The sequence below is a fragment of the Rhyacophila brunnea genome, unplaced genomic scaffold (genome assembly GCF_057557595.1).
Source record: "Rhyacophila brunnea isolate RB1 unplaced genomic scaffold, BYU_Rbru_1.0 scaffold_20, whole genome shotgun sequence".
NCBI classification, from domain to species: Eukaryota; Metazoa; Arthropoda; class Insecta; order Trichoptera; family Rhyacophilidae; genus Rhyacophila; species Rhyacophila brunnea.
In genome coordinates, this window is record NW_028232860.1 from 37,946,562 (window position 1) to 37,968,893 (window position 22,332).

At 31.5% G+C, this 22,332-nt stretch overlaps 1 protein-coding gene across 1 annotated transcript in view; it reads right to left on the bottom strand.

The window, feature by feature from the left end:
* LOC147071622 (uncharacterized) overlaps positions 1-13,864 on the bottom strand; it is a 45,738-nt gene extending 31,874 nt beyond the window's left edge. The window contains exons 1-4 of the mRNA XM_085947988.1: positions 13,818-13,864; positions 10,380-10,458; positions 9,549-9,659; positions 9,160-9,356 (exon numbers count right to left, since the gene is read on the bottom strand). Of these exons, the coding sequence (XP_085804114.1) occupies positions 9,160-9,356; positions 9,549-9,659; positions 10,380-10,458; positions 13,818-13,864 (434 nt within the window). The remainder of the gene's footprint in view (positions 1-9,159; positions 9,357-9,548; positions 9,660-10,379; positions 10,459-13,817) is intronic.
* Between the last annotated feature and the right edge of the window lie 8,468 nt (positions 13,865-22,332).

The following is a 22,332-nucleotide window of genomic DNA, read 5'->3' on the forward strand; positions in this document are numbered from 1 at the left end:
TGTAACCACTATTTTCTACGTTGAACATCGTGACACATTTAAATACTTTTAACTCCGCGTTGCCAGGAAAAAAAATATATGCCCATGATATGGTAAAAAGTTTGAATGGATTTCAATTAAAACTCTAGTTATTCCTTCGACAAATATCGAATAACAACGTCGACCACTTTCCAACTTTGAAGTTGCTGAATATATCAGAATATAAATTTGAAGAATATGGTAAAATTATTAAAGCTCTGAATGACGATTTTTCACATATTATAACATAGTAATGCTCACTGGCGGCTCCCTCTATAGGTCATTCGGTCATTGACCTGCCAAAATAAATACCTAAAAGTGCGGCCACACCGGCAACAAGTCGCGCGACAACTCGTTAAATTTTACGATAATTATCATAATTGCTTAAGAAATTTTACGATAATTATCATGCTTATCGTAAAATTTAACGAGTTGTCGCGCGACTTGTTTTCGGTGTGGACCCGGCATTACAATCGACATAATAATATTAATAATATGTGCAATGTCATATATAATAATATTAATAATAATCGGTGGATTTGAAATTATAGGGCGCGCGATATTGTGTCAACCCAGTCTATTGGGCTTTTTTTGTTTGGGCGATAATTCCCCGAACAAAAATATTGTGTTCGCCGGCAGTCTGAAAATTGACCCAAATTGAATATTTTTATAAAATTTTCTCTCTCGTTTCTCATACATAAGACAGAGATTGATATAACACAAAATACGAGATCGAAGCTTGTAACGGTGCGTGAATTACTGTAATATCGGCAATGCCCGAGTGTGAGACAAAAGATTTTTTCACCTAATTAAATGAAACAGAATGATAACACTGACTAGATAATTGGTCTCAAGACGCAACTGTGTATGCGGTTCGGATTCGTTGACAGGTTTTGACGAATGCCTTTGGTTATTTTAATAATATATAAGGAGTTTTTGGTGATTTATAACATTTTTGTGAAGCAGTTAGTACGCACGCAGTAGCAATTGAAGTCTGTGATACAATTATAATGGAAATGGAAGCACGATTTGCATCCAACGATCATCTCATTATATCCGATTTGTTCAATAAAGAAAATTACACTGATTTTAAAAATAATTTTCCCACACGTCAAGTAAATTTGGTAAAACTGTTAGAAGAAATAAACATAATCAAGTTAAAAAATGAATTATTGGTGTTTTATCAACGAGATGATTTGCATGGCGCTATTAGTGCAGTTTCTCTTCTACATTTTTTACTCAGCAATAATTTCAACGAAACATTTTCCGAGTCGATCAAAGTTCTCCAATTTATTTGCGTCATACCAATGACAACAGTTGAAAGTGAAAGATGTTTTTCCACTCTCAAAAGAATAAAAACCTTTCTACGCAATAGGGCCAGGATAGACTGACCGCTCTTGCAATGCTCAGTATTGAAAAAAAATATGTGGGAAAAATAGACAATTTTTATAATCGTGTGATTGATGATTTTTCAAAAAGCAAAGAAAGAAAAGTGGACCTGATTTACAAAAAATTATAATGCGTTGTGTGCAATTTCGGTTAACGATGGGTTGGCGTTATGAAAAACGGACATTTTTTGAAGGGTTAGTAGGTACCGACCTATAACAATTTCTAGCACTTATTCTATAATGTATAAAAAGTCAATTTGCAATACGTCTTTTCAGTATACAACGAAAAGGCAAATTAAAATAATATATTCAAAATTGACCTGCTAGGTTTTTCCGGATTAAGCCGCCAATGGTAATGCTATAAGATTTGGTGACTTCCGAAAAATTGAGACAAGTTTAGCAATAGTACGCGATCCATTTTCAATAGATATTGATAGTGTACCGACAGAGCTATAACTTGATATTACTGATCTGCAGTGTGACACCGATTTAAGAGAATTGCATCGTCGTGAAGAAATTTCCAAATTTTTCAATGCCCTTAATTCAGACAAATTTGACCAACTTAAAGATTATGCAAGAAAAATGTTCATTATTTTTGGATCAATCTATATATGTGAACAAAAGTTTTCGATCATGAACCTCAATAAAAATTCTTTGCGATCAAATATCTCCGATGCCCATTTACAAACAGTTTTGATAATATCAACTACAAAATTAACACCTGAATTTAAAAAAATGTTAAAAAATGTATAACAGTTTCATTCTTCTCATAATTTTTTTGTAATGTTTATTTTTCGTGATAATAAATAGTGTATATCTAAAAACGGTATTTTACTTGCGGCCCGCCGCTCATTTTGAATTCTTGAATTTGGCCCTCCATCCAAAAAGTTTGCCCCCCCCTGTACTAACCTATAGGTACCTAATTCAAGTGAAGTTAAATTAAAAGATTAGTAAAAAAGAGAAAATATTCATTAAGAAATCAAATGTCGGTATGATTTTAAATGCAATTAAATAGTTTCATATAAAATTCTGTAGGTATTATTATTAACTCGATCATATTGCCTTTCCAATGATTTTTTTTCTTTTATATTCCAGTCAAATTTTGTGGTTAAAAAATAAAGATCTGTAGAAACTTCACAATATTATCTACTTGCGGTTATGTCTCACAAACATACGTTCTCGTAGCTTGTTACTAGTAATAATATTCAATTAATAGTAACATTCAAAAACTGTTGGATTTCGGGCAAGGCTGACTATATTCAGGCCGTGGCACTAAATTGTCAATTACGATAGTAGTGCTAGTTGTTGATTATCTTCGAAGGCAATACCGTAACCTGTTCGCAATAAATTAAGATTTTCGATTGCATATTTCATTAACATTACTACCATATTTATTTAATATGCAAATATCATCAGTTTCTATAAACAGTTTACTATATTACATTCGAAGTATGAGCAATAACAATACTATCAAAGTTAGCAGTTTTGTATCACGGCTTGATTACAATAGTGTTATATCAATCACAAACTGATTCACTAACTAATCGAACTGTGGTGACGGAATTTTATAATATTGGTTCAAATCCCGAAATGGGCTACAACGTCGCTGACTTAAAATATACAATTAACACAAATGTTTGTTTCCTCGGTATGGTAGCTACAAAAGTGTTGAAGAATATCTAATTGTTCTTAACTTATTATCTCCCTAAACGACAGAAACTTCATTAATATTATATATAATTTGGAACACCTCAGAAACATAGGTATATAATATTATCGTGTCCGGAAACTTGTACGTGTGCAGTTTGCCGTATCACACTTCACCGTTAAATGTTGTATCTAAATGGCTCTATAAATGGTTTTATAAATGCGTTTAAAAATTAATAAATGCAAAAAATCTTAACACCACTGGACATTTATTTACTGAAATATGACAATATTCTAAAACATTAGAGCGACAGGTTTAAAAGAATACTATTTTATGTAATAAAAATACTTTATGCAGTCATCAAATGTTTAAAATAAATATAAAAGATAATAAGGCTTCAAAATTATATAAATATATTATCTACAACGTTTAAGGAAATGTCCAGGATTATGCTTTGAAAATGCAATAAAAACTCCATTTTCACCTACGCTGAGGATGTCCCCCTTTAACCATAGCTGAATTTAAAATAATCATAACTTCAACAAACTTACCTGTAGATGTGGCATGTAGGTAAGTTCACTGTAAATTATTTGAAAACAGTGTTGTTCCGAGTGTTTATTCATCCCCATTTGAACACACTTCACCACAGTTATTTATACATATTGTTATGACGTACCTATACTGTTACATATACATAAGTACATGTTATTGTCATCAATTAATTATTATAAGACTTAGGTACATGCTATATAGTTAGTAAGTAAACACAAAAGAATCACTTTTTTCACACTATTAAATTAAATTGACAGGATTAGATAGACACGTGAGTTGAGCGAATTAAAAAAAATGATAAGGGCATATGTACAACTACTGTACAGTAGGTAAGTGACTAACTACTTATAGAACTTATATACTTATACTACTTATGAAGCAGTTGCGTGCGGTCCATAGATCCTATGAATGCAGAGCACCCCCACAAATAATCTGTAACGTACCTATTATATTACGATGTACATATTTATCGTGCAATTTTATGTAAAGTGTACTTAACTATCTTTAAAGATTTTATGTTATTATTATTATATTTTATTATACTTTTTTTGAAAATATTGCAGAGCTATCACTCCGCAATACCACTTAATATACTATTAAATACTGCTTGATCGAGTCATCAATCAATTAATTACAAAAATATGAAATAACGAAGTAGATAATAATATGTCTCAAATAAAAATATATTATTATGCAGTATGTAGGTACTTACCTATATACTAAATAATTTTATAATAACCAGGACCGGTTTTCTCCACTTCATTAGAGCAATTTCAACTGATACAAAATAATATATAATATTGTAGCTATTTGCACTTTTTAATGAAAAAAAATATTTATTGAAGACAATATCGTCAATTCTGAAAAAAATGTAAAAAATCTGTTCAAAAATAAATGAATTAATTTACCTAACCTTTCGGTACAATGTCTTTCCATCAATAATTGACAGTCAACACATTTAAAGCAAAAAATAGGTAATATGTAATAACTTGTTTAATAGCATCCATATAAACAAAAATCACCGCACGGAATTGTTATGAAGACATTATAAGCAAACACCAATAATTAATCGTCTATATTTTTCATATATATTAAATATTTTAAGTTATTTTAACGAAAGAGCGAGATGGAGGAGGTGTGGGATCGCCTTAATCGAGAAGTAAATCAACTCATGACGATGATTATTAATTTGTTGTGTTATTACAATATAAAAGATGCTATAGAATGTGTAATAAATGTAGATATACATACAATATTCGGAATGTAGTATACCAATGGAAAAAATGTATCTTCATCAGAAAAATACAATTCTATATCTTGGACCAAATGCGAGTTGTCGAATCTCACTTGATCCAGTAATTTCGTTTTCTACGTTTTTCTAATATATGTTTTGAGGTATTTCCAAGTCACATTCACCGTTTTATTAAAATAACTTTTCTATTTACTAGGTACATTAATTTAAAAAAAATGCTACGTTCCTAAATAAGTCTTGGTTAAAAGTAAATAAATTAAAAACAATGTAATTTACATTTTACATTAATAAGTATATACCTTACCTATAACTAATTCGTTAATTTATTTTTAACCATTGATCGAGGATTAGGGATATTGCTCATACCAATGTATTAACGTATTTTTTACAGATTTTAAAGTCAATCAAGCAAATGTCTAATAAATAATTTATATTATATTAGTAGATGCCCATGAAAGCGCTAACACTTAATAACTAATCAATATATAGATTTCAAGTTAAATTAAAAACACTAAATATTCATTTATAAAAAAAACATGGAGTTGGTGGCTTTATATAGCCATAAAAACACTTAACATAACTTCAGCTCACTTTGATTGTAAAAGTTGGATTAAATATTTTATTGTTTCGATGGTGTTGGTGATTGTGGCCTTTTCTTAGTTTCTGTTGGCACGACTGTTCGCCGATAGCAAACGCGGGAAACTGCTTTCGGGCGGCCATTTTAAAACAATCACAGACACAAACGTTGTAATGAAACACGATATTGATAGAGTGTGCGTTTGTTTGGATTCCCAACACTTTTCTTTTGTGTAATACACATCCATCGGCACTTATAGACGGAGGGTTGTAGGAAATAATGTGACCATATTTTTATGGCACCGAATTTCGGTAATTAAATATTTTTAAATTAATTACACATAATGACTGACACTTATATCATTGATGTATAATCACCTGTGACGTCCCTAGGCAAACCGCCCCCTTAGCAGACTTAAAAATGCACTCCTCCTTTATTTTTCTATTTGGGCCAATTATGGGGGCTCCAATCCTATATAAAGTATTAACCTACCTCCCACTGCCATCCTTTGTATGCCAGGCACGCTATTAATAATTCAGTAATTATTCAACATTATTGGAATAAATACCTGCTTACCTGTTGCCCGTCGAGACATCATTTTCGGCATAAGTTTTTGGCGTCGATCGCCTCGACACAAGGTGACTCATAAAGAAGTTATCATTCGACCTTCGTTACCGCTAAATCTGTTATGGTTTGAGTGAATGTCACGTCTACCAACTATTATAAACTCGTCATTCATCCTTAGACATAAGTGAAACCTTAGTTGGTGCCTGGTTTGAGTCCCGTTTAAACTACCCTCCTCTAGCATCCACATGCAGAATCTACCTCAATTACAGTCCACTGAAAAGCTCCATCAGTTTCAAAAACCGCACATTGACATACGAATTACCTACCTAGTAGCAATTAAAACATTTCCAGGAAACCTACTCTCAAACAGTGGTCGATAAGTGGAGGTTTGTGGCGCTCACAGGTTTAGAGGCATGAAAAATTTTCCAAGGCGACAAACCTCCTTAACAAGGTGTATTTCAGTAGGTGTTAATTACAACACAACAACACAACTGTTACCAGATTTTTTTATTCTTATTCGTTCATTTTTTAAACTAAGATGTCGATACTATTTTTAATGAAATGCGCCCGTATTGTCTGCTTTATGTAAAACCGCCACTGCTGTCATAAATTTTAATATTTGTATTCGTTCCTCCATTCGCCGGCCTTTATGATGTGGCATCTCTACGTAACGCATGATCTGCCTATCCCCCCGGAACGTTACTAATAATCTCAAGCAGGTATAGACCGGCTAAATTTTTATAAAAAAAACTCTCTTCACCATACTGGATGTAAATTAAAAACCCTGAAAAATTATATTTTAAGGAAAAGCATTAGATTAAAATTTAAATTGAAAAAAGGTAGAGTGAGTAAAATGAAATAATTGCGATAAACTATACCAATTAAGAAACAATCGCACAGGAGATTATTACATAAATGCTGTCAATAAAATAAATATTTATATCTAATATTCTAATACATGTGTAAAAAAAAAATTCTAATACATGTGTAGTTGAAATTTTCAGTTTTACTCTACGGTATTTCCGACAACGCAAAAAGTCTTTTAATAAATCAAAATAAACAAGTTTTATAATATTTTTTTTTTATCAAAATAAGTATTTGGTCACCTCACCTAAAACACAGTAAGGATTATTTCAATGAAAAGCGACGTCGCTAAATTATTACGACGCTTGTATTTATATTTGGCGTCATATTTTCATTTAATATCTCTTCCGTGGTGTTACCATTGATTCAAAATGTATAAAATCAGTCAATAATAATTTTCTAATAATATAATTATAGTAGGTAACTCGTACAATGATTCTGATACATATAAAAATTATATTTTTGAATTAGATTTTGTTGAGCAGAGCTATTACAATCGCCATTACCAATGACATGTGAGTAAGTTCTGCATTTTTAGAAAGTTAGTTCTTCACCATAAGGCCTTACTTCAACTGATGCGGACCCGAAAAAAATAGACCCACTCTCAAACCGAAGTAACGAATACGTCTACGTCACTTACTAATATTGTGAGCTGACAATTTCAATACAAAATAATTACAAGATAAAAAGAACTTTTTATATACTTACAACGTTTTGAAATTTTCTATTGAATCATATAAACTTGGCTCGTTCAAAAAATTTTTTACTTTATAGAAATAATACTGAAATGTCATTTTGACATTTCATAATTATTGATTCCCATAGTAACGCACGTATATATTAATAATTTAGTTGCTAGGACCCCAGACCCCTCTAGCAACCAAGAAATCCGTAATCCAATCCACTATGGATTACGGATTTCTTCCGAAATAACTTTTCATACAAAACAGAATTAGCTGAAAATGAATTCAATTCTGCTTAAAGATGGCGAAAAGTATTAAAAGACTACATTGGCATCGTGTTCTGATATAAGTATTCTAAAAGTTTCAAATGTCTAGCTAGTCGGGAAGTTAGTTAAAAATCGAGTGCAAGATTTGTAATGGATAAACAACCACCGGACAAATAAGAATCGACCTAATAACAACGTTGTAAAAATGAATATTCAGACACACCGTTTATTGCCAAATCAGTTGTATTCAACATTACGCCAAATTACACCTTCCAAACCGCGGAACCTAGGGTTTTTTGAATAACCGTAAACCGGGTAATTTTACTCGGCTAATCGGCTAAAGTCAGTAGGTATTTGATTATTTGAATGGAAGACACAATTAAATATTATAACAAAATACATTTTCAACAAATAAATTTGGTAGCAAAATTAGGCCAGTTGTCATGCAATAATGTAATAAATAATTTAACGATTGTCATTTTTACGTAGGTATATGGATGCTGTATGTAGGTAGAGTTGGGTTTCGGGATTTTCCCGACGGGAATTCTCGAGAAATTTTCTAGATTTTCCATCCCGAATGTCGAGAATTGAAATTTTTAACATTTGGGGAAATCCCGGATTTCGAGAATCTTTTCTCGGGATTCGGGATTTCTTTATTATCAAATATTAATTAAAAAACGATTTTCTATAATATGAAAAAAGTGGACAGATAACACAAAACGTTCAAGGACTGATTGGGTTATTTTACACAATTAAGCCAACGTGTCGACTAAAAATGAGCGCAATTTTTGCAACATCAGGGAATTTTGTGTGTCAAAAGCGTACGCGATTGTCAGACGCAGCGATTGACAGTCTGTGTTTTTTGAAATTCTATTTTAATAAGTAATGTTTTGAATTATTTTTGTTTTCCTACTTCTATTTTGTTTTGTTTTCTTACATAAATAAAAAAACATATTTTTTTGAAATTTGTCTGTTTTTACACTAATTTTAGGATTTTTACAGGTTTTTTTTTTGATTTCCCGATTTCTATTCTCGAGAATTCTTTTCTGGAAATCCCGAATCTCGAGAAATCAAAATTTCATCATTTCGGGAAATCCCGAATCTCGAGATTGAGATTTTCTCGGGAAATACCCAACTCTCTATGTAGGTACCTATTTTTTTTTTTTTTTAATTAGATTGTTTAAATTGGTTAAAAAGTTACTTGTTCTTAAATATAATGAAAACCAGTTAGTATTATTTACCCCGGTTAATTGGATGCCCTACACCGAAAGCTAAAAGTTCAGTTTCACAGCGTGATTATTACGAATCGAATACAAATTAATACATAGGTAAAGAATTTCCCACCTTACAGTAGCTTCGCTAATTTCCCCATTAGATGGCAGCATAAGCGCCTCGCAAAGCCGTGGTGCGAGTCCAGGCTGAGAAGCAGTTCCCTGCATGGTGTGCGTCTTGCCTGAAGAACTTTGCCCGTACGCCAAAACGCACGCGTCTTGACCTCTAGCGAGTGATTCCAGAACGATTGCGCCGAGCTTTTCGTAGACCTGGACAGAGTATAACAATGTTTCAATAGCAGAGCTGATATTAAATTATTATACACAAAGGAAATACTGCAAAAATTCAATATTTTATTACTAAAATAACTGTTCTGTTTTGATAGGTACTAGTGAAATATGATCAAGCATTATTTCTACGCTAAATTAATAGCAATATAATTAAAACGATCATTTACGAACCATTTCCTGTGTGGCAGAGTTTTCCCGCGCTGGAATCGATGAGTCAAAACAAAAATCGAATGAAAATCGTTTCACCCTTTCGCGGCTGTCTCCTGCATTACTGGCGGGAACCTGTTTCAAATGGGTAAATATTTTGCATTAATAAGTATGTAATTAATTAATTAGTAAGTATGTAATTAATTAATTAGTAAGTATGTAATTAATTAATTAGTAAGTATGTAATTAATTAGTAAGTATGTAATTAAGAACCTATTTTAATTTTGCCATTATCTTCTACGAATAATATAGATTCAAAGTCATGTTAACCAACTGAGAACGTAGTTAGATGTTACATCCAATGAATCCTTTGGAGTTAGGCCGAGCTTGGCTTCTGACGGCCATATAACAAGAAGTAGCTGTAGCTCAGACAAAAATATAAATATATAGTACGCTTTATTTAAATATATAGGTAGTTATAAATCTTCTAAATTAGTTATAACTATAAGGTATGTAACAAACATTGTTCCTGGTCCCATATTTCGAAATATGAAGACTCATGCTAAAAGCCTAATTTTGATTTGTTATGTACACAATGTTTTGTTTTCTTAAATGCATAAATAAAATAAAAGCAAATGAAAGCGGTTGGACCTCGTCCGTTGCAGGGGCGAATCACTTGATTTTAATTATGGAAAATTAACATTGATAATGTATAGAAAATATATTGTGAACTGTAGGTACAATGTGTCTTGATCTAAAAAATATAAAGCGTTCTCCAATCAACTTGTGGGTTATTAATTGTATTTGCACGGTAACTAGATAGCTACTACATAATATTATAAAAAAATAACAAACTTTCAAATTTGTAATTGCGACTGTATGATCATCTTCAGCCACGACCACCACTTTGGAAGACTTCTCATCTTGCAGTTCCCTGTAAAATAAGCAATAATTTTAGAAAATTTATACTTCCTATATACTTCCTATGATTTTAGTTGTTCTTTTTATTAAATCTAACTTCAGCAGTTTGATTTTTTGTAAATTTGTGCTTTTGCAACGAAGCAGGGACCAGTCATCTTTCAACCGACCTAGCGACCATCCGATTCAAAATGAAGCTTCCTCAGGATTGTGATGAGGCGAGGAAACGTATTGTAATCTCGAGCCCCTTTCAATAAGTTAAAAATAAATTCCTTGACCATGCATTATCATATAAACGTGTTTGGTCGGATCTGGCGGAAAATTAACTAGGTACCTATTATCAATTACCTACCACTCCACCACCCGAATCGAAATCATGTCGACTTTTCTGCCATTCACCGTAAAGTCTTAGTATGACAGAGTAGTTAATTATTACTTAAGTTTAAAAACGTGCAATATAATTTCATAATGACATGAGAACATAATATTATTTTAACCTGGCCTGTTGAACAAAAATTATATTCGAATACAACATTAAGCCCAAGGTTTCTTTCTGACAATGTCAAGTACATCCACCGAACTTCATGAGTTTGTCTGTCCAGCGAATTTTAGGGTGTCCCTGTGGTCGTTTAGTGCCCCTTGGATACCACTGCATGACGGCATTTGTCCAGAGGTTTTCCACTTGCGTCATGTCTAGCCCATTGCTATTTCATCTGCTTAGCGACGTCTACGACATCGCGTACCTACCCTTGTTTTCTGTCTTACCCATTGGTTTATTGTGTGGTCTTTCTGCGTTTTGCCCACATTCACGTTTCTATGCCACGTTTCGCTACTCATAAATTATACAATACCATATCATGTTTTATAAGAAGGTAATATCGATACCAAATAAAAAATCTTGAGAACAAGTTTACGGTTTGAAAAAGAGATAGGTAGGTACATCAAATTGATCATAACGGATAATTTTGTTGATCACAGAGGACACAAATATTTATATTTATTTATATTTTATCTGCTGGATTTTTTAAACTCTGTTTTTTTTGTTTACGTCGGCAATATTCAAGTGTAAGCCGCCACTTACTTAATATCAAAGTGTCCAGCAAATTCATATGATTTTTGTGTCACTGTTATTGTTTGGAAATAATGGTGATTTGGCGCTATCGGACATCTGAACGACGGACAGTCTGGCACCGTTACAGCTGAATGAAATACGTGCAATATGTCACAACTTAAGCCCACGTGTAGACAGTGATATGTGTAATAAAAAGTATCTAATAATATACTGTCGTTTTCACATTTCAATATTGCACTTAACGCGGTCGATATTTCTTTACGCATTTTATTCGTCTGTGCGACGTCCAGAAGTCCGTCGTTATATTGTCCTGGCGTCCAGGCGGCGTCACCGAATCATTCTAGACCAGTGATCGCGGGCCAAAATAACAAGTAGGTACCTATAGATATACGTTTCATTGAATACGAAAAATTGTAATTTCTTATATATCTACATACTAAGTTTTATCGTGAGAATACATATGATTATGTACGTAATGAAGAGTGGATAGTGATTGGATGTAATTACTAAATTTAAAAGATTAATATTTATGTCTCGTTATATCATTTTTTTTCAACACTTTTACCCACTGCGGTGCGGTCAGTGAACATTAGAAAATGGATAAATCGGTTAATCTTGTAAATAGGTTGTGGCCCATACGGGAGGCTTTTATGGTGTTTGCATTGATCTCTTAATTTTGTTAATCGTTTGTAGTTAATTTTATTATAGAGAGAGTGAGTGAACTGGGTATAATAAAGTCGACCCGATTCAGGATATTTATAGAAATTTTGGAAGCACGTGCACTGCGTTTCGCTTGTATACAAACAACACCCACATAATATTTGGTTTCTGACTCAAAAAATGACGAAATGTTGTCACTTCCTTTGAGGAAAACTATTAAAAATGCCACACAAGAGAACAAGGCTTAGTATTGGTTTACTATTTTTTCCAGGAAAACAAACTAAAATTAGGTGCCTTTAAAAATGTCGTGATATAGGTAACCAAATTTATTTCCTATTCATAATTTTTTTTAACTATCACAGTCATTTTCTTGGAATCAGTTACTTATTTTATTTTTGTATAATTTATTCAACTTTTGTATTTATTCCGATAATGGTTTCTTTTTTTGAATACTTATTAAATAATACACAATTTAAAAAAAAACTAACAAATTAAGAGTTTGTTATGAATCATATATATATTTTTATGTTAATAGCTCTATGAACATGCAATTACCTAAATATAATTTACTGAATATATTGAAAGTAAAAAAGAATAAGAATCAATGAAAAAACAAAAGTAATCTAGGGTAGGTAGTGTAGGTACTATTTTTAAAAAATGTGGACACTGAACAGTTTCAAATAGAAGAAAATCTCTAATTATGTAAATTAGAAATACAATCAAATCGTACGAGTTATAATATTCTGGTAGGTGCTCGTATGTATCAAATTTAATATCTTATAATAAAATGACAGCGTTACTATCAGATATTTGATACTAATTACTATAAAATTAATATTCTTATTGCATCTAAAAAAAATGACATTACTATCTGCAATGAACCACCGTCAACGCGTTATTTTTTTTATCCCAATGCTATTCGGCCATCACTTTCCGGTAAGACAACTCGCGCTGAACTGTGCTACGGCGAAATTCAATATGTACAGGTAACTTACATTATCTTTAATATTGATAGGTATTTTCTATAAAGTTTATGACACAAGGTTGAATTAAAATTTTATTATTCGTTGTATAGTAAAGTTTTCTTACCACTAGTTTATTAAAAAGGTCTATCTTCTTTAACGAAATAAACAAACCTAAACAATGAAATACCTACTTAAGATGATATTTAAATAAAATGTTTTCGATTTCGCAATTTATGTTATTAGGTACCTAGTTACGTACTAAAATATAGATTATTAACATTTTTATACATATAATATCGATCTAACTACGACAATTATTGAAATTAAATTACCAATTTACTAGAAAAAATACCCAGATTCTACAGTATACACCTATTAGTATATAAATAATTTGAAATGATTTTTTTACATATGAAATCGCCTTCTGTAAATTCACATTACTTAAGTATATAAAAAATTAATGCTTTTTTGATTATCATTGAGATGGTTAAGATAAAATGCTCATTAATTAAGAGAATTCTTTAAAATTAATTCTTCAATAAATAATAAGTACCTATGCATAAATATATATTTTTGCATTTATTTTTAATATTACTATAATATACTAATAATATAACAAAACATATGGTTATGGTTACATACTGAATTAAATAATGTTAAATGTTATTTAATACTTACTTTTCATGAAGAGGTCGAACTCTTAGTGCAATTTTAACATTAGCCATGTTTTGAATTTAAGAACTTGGCTGATTATTTATTAATTGATACAATTGACACAATATGCATAGGAACATAAAAATCACCCAATATTCCTAAGTAATATTTTCATAGTAAACTGATGAAACTGAGTTTTACACTTGTTTTTCTTTATATTTAATTAGTTAATAATCACTCCTGAACTTTTATTTAACCATTAAAAATATTCTCTTTTAGTGAATCAATTCCTGTAGATAATTGATTTACGTATTTACGATATTAGTAAATAAATACATTGTCACATTAATACGTCACACGGCGACGCGGGACTTTTGGGAAAGTGAGGCGGCGCGGCGCCGACGCCAAAATGAGGCGTCCACTGCACCGTAGATAGATTTCGGGCGTCTAAATATAGGGGTGACAAAATCACTGGAGTTTATTTAACACACTTATTTTTTGTTAATTATTATGTATTATTCGTAAAATAGAGTTCATAAATTGCTTTATATTATAATTCATTCGCTGGTTCTAGTGGCGTTTTCAATAAAAACCTTATTTCAGATTAATTTATCAGCGATTTGCTATAACAAAAACATTCAATACGTATGATATGTAGTGTCACCATTGTGATATTACGGTCTAATTAAATAATTGGTTGACCTAAATATAACAATCAATAGCGACATAATTTGTAATCGTATGTAATAATAAGCCCAAATATAACTTACTTGTGGTGTGCAGTGTTTAAATCCACCAAACCTACCCTCTCCAAATAATCGCGCTTGATCGTATGCTGTAATTGACTGAATTGTAAGTTGACCTAATGTAATTAGTTTACAGTAGGTGCAAAATATACCTATTAACCTTCTTCTCATAGCTACTACAAACTAGTGTGTATCTCGGCTTCCCACGAACGAGTTTTTTGATAGATTTTTTACGAGAAATTAATGCCACTTGCCCAACCGATTGGCCATAAGGCCCATGCTCTGGTTTCAAATACACATTGACAAACAACATGTGAATTTGTCAAACCCGACATTCGAACTCGAGCAATTTATATATTGACCGAAAATATAAAGGTGTATGTGTAGCTATGTATCCGAGATTAATAAATGGAATATTTCTGCATGAATAGTAATATTGTATCGATAGCTTAATCGAAAAAGCTCACCAATCGAAATGCAAATCGGTACAAAAAATCTAATTTGTTTGTTTCTGAGGTTGTTACAAATGGTGTATGTAAGAATATAGATCAAGTTAACACGTAAATCAAATTTATTACCTATGTTGTGATAAAACAGTGCGATTTTTTTCAAAGAGTTGTTTTACATTTTTAAAGCGTACCTACTGTTAAAATAAAAAAATGTAGTTAGGTACGTTCTCTATAAAAATTTACATAATATGTAGAATTTAAAATGAAATGTTGATTTTTTTTTTCTTTTGACTTTTTTTCCGACCTCCGACTCATACACAAATTAAAAAAAAAACAATATGTGTACTCGTCAGACTCAGGATTCGTACCTGGGACCCACGACATTATAGGCCGACGCTTAAGCCACGCGGCTTACAGACTTACCCAAAGACAAATATAAAGTGAAAACTTATCATTTCCTTCAATTAATATTTACTGCGAAGTGGCGAATTTTGCACGATGTGTTTTCCAATAATATGTGTATGATTCAGAGAAAGAACCCAGTGTAAAAAAACAACGTCTAAAATGTAGACTTAAGAGACTTGTGCCAACCCTGCCGCCGACGCATACGGACGTCGCGGCGCTTTCGGGCGTCGAATCGAAAGGGAGCCGTTCCAAAAATATGCACCGTGCATCATCTTCATCACAACACACTCACTTATTAAGAAAACTATGTGTGAACTTAAGTAGGTAAGTCAGTCAAGTTATAGTGGGCAAACAGAAATTTTATTATGTAGTTGTAGGGGGCGGTATTCGACAGGATTAATTGAAATTGATTTGATGTTTGCACTATTCCATTTGAGTCATTTTGTTGCGACCCACTTTTCGGCATCTTCGGGCACTATGCTTACTCACCAATGCCAAATACGCACTGACCAATAACGAATACTTAATTCTTGTTTATATAGCAGTTTAATAAAAGAAGGCAAAAGCCTTTGAAGCTTTTACCTGAATGAAGGATTAGGTATAAAAACATTTTTTTTTTTTAAATATTTTGAATATTATTTAAAGTGTTTATAAAAACCGGTAGTAAATACCTCATATACTTACCTACTATTAATACATTCTTTAGGTAAGCACATTAACTTATCATTACCAGTGACGTCCCGTGGGGGTAGGCAGATTGAGCGTCGCTTGGGGGCGGCAGTTACCCAAAGGGCGGCATATCTAGGAGAATCATTAGGTATAAATAGAAAGCTATCTAAACTTAGTAATAACAGAAATAGCTTTCAATTAAAAAATACAGCTCACTGGTTGGAAACAAAATATGTTAATAAGGTACCTACTATAAAAGTTTTCACATGGCTTTATTTTTTTTTCGGGTTCGCGATGTCTAGTTTACTACTGTTGTCGTTGGATGTCACGTTTTTGGTGAAGAGCAATGTCACGTGCATACCTAATTTAAAATTTATCCAAATATGTTTGCCAGTCACTAGCGAGTTTGGAAGTTGTTAGGTGTATTTTTAAATGTGCCCTCTGAAACCATAGACTCGAAATATTGTCTATTGAAGCAGAGATGGCATTTAAAATAGATTTAGTAGTAGGTATAACTATAAGTATCTTGTTAGTAATGTACAACATATTTTTAGATATTTGAGTCATGAAAGGATGATAAAAAGTACTGTATAAAAAAATGTGGCGGCATTTTGGCACTGCCTAGGGGCGGCATTTTACCTAGGGACGTCACTGATCATTACTCGTAGACAATGTTACTAATAGGTAATGTCTTAGGAATTTAATGAAATTAGTTAAAAAGAGGTACCCACTAAATAAAAACAAATAAACAACGGTACCTGATAGATTTCATAAATGGATATATTCATTATTTGGTTCCAAGATTTTTCAATATTGACAAGTACCTATCTCTGTTGCAAAATAGTTATTTAAATTTCAATTTTCTTGTAGAAATTGATTTTTCATTATTTTTGTCTGCTAGTAATAGTCACTGAAGGATTTATTTTCGATATAACCGCTCAAACCGTTATTTTTTTCGTTTTCTAGATTTGTCCAACGATTGTCTCTTCTTCGAGCTATGTGTCCAGCCCATCTCCATTTAAGGCTTTTAATAAACTCTAAAATCTAAATAGAGTTTATATGCCTTTGTATGATGAACATAATATGAAACTGGAAAGACTTAGTCTGTGTCAGACTGCTGAAATGATTTTACACCCCACTGCAGTGTTTTTTACCTCCTGATTATACACCCCTCAACTGGACCAGATTAACCATAAAGGGGCTATAAGAGGCCCTGAGGTTGGAAAATTTTAATTTGAATACATTTATGAAAAAATCTTGAGGCAGATGAAACAACTGCTGATGAATTTTCATTATTATAGAATATTTATTAATATTTCAATTTGTATCTCAGAAGCCACCATAGTATTCAGAGGTTATGACACACAAATCATAATATATTTTCTATGCATTTTTCAAAATGTTTGTTGTTGAAGACGTGCAATATGATACAGCAAAAATGCAAGGACTATAAAATATAATTAACATTTTGTGAAATGAGTTTTAATAAACAGTTCTGTTTTTCTAGCCCAATCTTCAAGCATAAATTTGGCCGTGTCTACAGACTACTCAGATATTATAATACAATTAGTGAACTGTATCTGTATTTTTTTATATGCAAGTGTGACACCATTTATTATTACACAAGAAACCTGAGGAATCACCTCTCTTTATTCTTCCTGTGCCATCAAAGGCATTGTTTACAATGTTTACATCCATATTTCTTGATGATGGCATAACACCATTAGGAATTTGCCATTTGAAAGTATTTGTTTACTACAATCCAGATTACCGAAATTGAGATGGCTGGATGTGCAATGGGACATTAAAAAATGCATAATCAAAGCAATCGAGAGTGTCGGCACAGACCCACCAAGTGCTGTAGTGCCATAAATGACGATGATAATCCAGATTACAGATAATCGAGGTGCTACAGTATTCACCTCCTTGTGTACCTACTTTAATAGGTAGATATATCGTACAGTGACATGCGGTCCATAGATGCTGTAGATGCAGAGCATGCCTAGAAGTAATGGACGGAGTATTATGCATTAACAATAAGTAGGTTGGTATTTATTCATTTAATCATATGGTAAAATTTGCTTTTCTTTAAATCAACCAATACTTTTTTAGCGGTTTGAATGCAGTATGCGTAGGTATAGGATAAGGGGAAAGAAAAAAATGTGTAATTTTCCATAAATATATATATTTTTTTATTTCAACATCATTATCAATACATACAATGTAATGTTCGGCCAGGAGAAACGATTATGTTCTATCTCAAAAGACTCCGCTTGAGAAGCGATGCGGCCCCCCTCTCGTTTTAAATCGATCAATAATTAAAAGTGTCAAATAAAAAAGAAATTACAAATAGTTTATTCATCTAGCCTAAATAATTTTAATCACATAATGTCAAAACAGAATATTCATTATCTGCAATAGAATCCCCTAAAACGAGATCAATTACTTTCGCGATGGGAAAGACTTCAATAATTATTATTATTTATTTTCCCCACTTACATGGGTATTTAAAAAAAATATTTCACTATCTCACATCTAATTTATTAATTTTCATACAGTTTTCGTTAGCCGGAAGAAATAATTACCGATTATTAATATTGTACATAGGCTCTAAATTGGGAAATTATTGGTTTAATATCAAGTAAAAAGATATATTCTGTAATTTTGACTTCAAGATATAAATCTATGCCTTTCAAATGTTAATTCAAAATGAACGATTGCACTTAAATTATGAAATATTTTGTAAATGATTTTTAAAAAACATTTTTTTTTAAGAATATAACTTTGGTCGTAATATACTTACTATGTCTCATCAGAACATTAACAGAATCTCATGATTTTATATTAATTAAAGAACTATTTTTTAATTAGAAAGATGCAATTCATTAATGCACCCTGTTAATATTAAATTTAGTTCGCTTTCTGGGTTTGTAATAAACACTGAGAATTTCACTAATCTGTCATACTATTAACGTTTTTAAAAATCTATTTTAAAGAATTTGTCAGTATTTATATAATGATATTAAATGATTTTAAGGCAAAAAGTAATTTAATCACCACACCAATTATCCTGAATCGATTGGTTGAATTAGTGATATAGTTTCTGGTCTATAATAAATGTTATTTTACAGTTTTTTTTTTTAATGTGCGTATCTTATTTCAATATAAAATGATAGTGGAATACATTCTTTGTGCGCGTAATCTTAACGAATGTATCTTTTATTTCTTTCATACGCGTATGATCAACATTCACTTTGATTCATTTCCTCACCGCTTAAGTATGTAGTTAAACATTAACATTTTCAACTAATTCTAAGCCTATTGTTTCTAATTTTATGTGTAAATATTTATATACAAAATCAACAGAATGTCAACCGAAACTGTTGCTGGCCCAAAAATTTAAAGAATATGTGTTTTTTTTTTACAATTACTACATTAAGTGCATTACAAGATTTAAAAAAAGTGCTACATAATTACAATAAAACTGCATTCACATCAATAGGATAACTAATGATTACATAAATAAGTTTATGAGATGATGTTAAGAAAGTGTCACAAACTTTTAACGAATTTAAAAAATTAAAACATTCTTTATAAAATAAATTTGTCATAATAAAATCATCGATGTATAAATTAAAAAAAAGGATGGAGACAGTCATTGTAAAAATGAAATATCTGTTATACATATATTATTTTTTGATACTGTGAATAGTGTTTCTAAAGGATATCAGGATATATAAAAAGTACTATTCTGCCATCATAAAATAGACACATTCTTTTTTACTAGTAGGTATTTTAATGCAATAATTGAATGTAGTTATGCAGAATGTAGCTAGTCCACAATAATGTCGAGCTGAGATAATGGCACTTTAACAACAGTATGACATTAAAAATGTGAAATGCAAAATTGTTAATAGTATTTTATTTCAAGAATAATTTTTTTGCGGCTTGGCTATTTTCAGCAGAACGTAGAGAAAACCTTCTCGCATCTGATCTATATCATATCTCATTTTTTTATTTTTTGTGGACTGGCTACTTTCTGCATAACTATGTCCAATTGCAGCTGTTAGTTTCAAAGTCTATCCCTAACCTCCATATTCAGTCATTTAGAGATGATCACAAAAACCATAAAACACACTTGGACTGCAAATAGAATATTTAATTTTTGCAAACATATTAATTATTATTAGTAAACAATTAGAAAACTTAATGAGAAAATAAAATGTTCTTAATGTCAGTAAATTAAAAAAAAAACATGTTTAAAGTTCGACATAAACTATAGAAAATGGTGACTGATGAATATAAACGACTCAACAATCAATGTCCGGTTTAATTATATTTAACTGAGAAACGGAGGCGGATTTGGTGTTTTTGTTTACATATAATGTAAAAGTAAAGGTTGCCGACTTTGAAACTAATTGTGGAATAACTAAAATGAAGTTGTTGTGAGATATGTGGTATGAGAATTTATGTTTATGGATCGAATAAATATAATAATAGGTCATAAGTTTAGGGAGTAAGATATCCAGTCTCGACGTCTTGGATTCTCATTTATTTATTCTGTATTGCAGACTCAGAAGTTTGGGAGACTATCGTTATAGAATACTTCTTATGGTACGTTTACATTTGACACTAATATCGTCATATTTATGTATGACACCATATTCACTTAAGTGTAAACAGTAAGTATATTTGTATCTGCCACTTATTTTGCGTGTGTCGACTCTCACCAGCCACTTATTCAATCTACTTATATACGCAAATGTAAGCACCGCGTATTCGACAAGTTCGAACTTGGAGCGATATATCACCGAAGTTGGACCACCGTCTACTTTTATGTCAAGTACCTGACACATTATTCGTAGTTTGACAGGTACCTAGTGAATTGCATATGTATATTTCTAAAACAACGGACAATCAATTATCATAGGTACACCATGAATGTATGCCCAACGTTTACGTTAATAAATGTACTGTAGCGATCTGTCAAAAATCATAGACAATGAGAAATAAATCGGATGTGCCGTGTTCTATGGATTTTGTTCGAAAATAAAATATCGCTTGTTCTCGGCACATACGATTAATTCTGATGCACTCTGTGAAGAAAAAATGCGCTTCAAATGGTATTACCTAATTCATTTTGGCCCACACCTGCACTCGTATTAGGTACGATAATATGAATCCATTCCCGCATCCATGTAGACCATTTTTTCCTCCTTTTTGTTGCCAAAAGACTTATAGAAAGATAGAAAATAATAACACTCGCTGCTTTCGTTTTTAACATTCCCATATTGACAACTGACATAACGTTTTTGAGAAGTATACGAAATAAGTGTCCGAATAAGTTACAATACCATATGTAAACACCGCATATATTTATTCCAAATGTTGCCATTGAATAAAGTGTCGAGACTTTATTTCAACGAGAAGTATACGAGCATTTTATGTCAGATCCATGCAGGTGTAAACAGTAAGTGAATTTTTATGTCAGACACATAAAATAAGTATAACGGTATAAGTGTCAGATGTAAACGTACCATTACCAAAAATATAAAGATTTATCTCCTAATCGCCTAATATGGAGTACGATTATTTATTTTAAGACGGCAGGGCAGTATGTATTGGACATCATAGACTTTGTTAGAACAAAAAAAAAATTGCTATATTGAAAACTCTATTTGTTTTATTATCAACAGTGATTATCACAAAATATTCAACAAGTTCTATGCCTTCAGCGAGTTTCCTCACTCTATGAGGTCGTGATCGACAGGCCGCACATACGAGAGTTATTTCGTCCGACTTTAAACTAAAATTACTAGCCACTGTCGATTCATTTGTATAATCCAAAAAATTAAACACACAGTGACATCTGTTTGAATAATTATGAAATACTAAAGCATAAATTATTGGTATTACAGCGATTGTAATAGGAGCTTCGCTTTACATTCAACGTGTGTTGTTAAAAAACTGCAGCCTGTCATATACTGCCATGGTAATATCGTGAGGCATAGAAAAGGTTAAAAAGGAATTATAATAAAAAAAAATTTAATGCGTTAGATTAAAATTTAAAATAGACACCATTTTGAAAGCAATCGCCGATGTTACTAAAAAAGTGCATGATATTTATTATATGAGTGAAAAAAAAGAATATTTTATTTACTAAAACTCGTAAATAAGATATTCTATATTGGAAAAATATCAAGGCACCTGTGGTATATAGTATTACGAGTAGGTATGTATTTGTAATCAAAGAGTAAATATATAATAGGT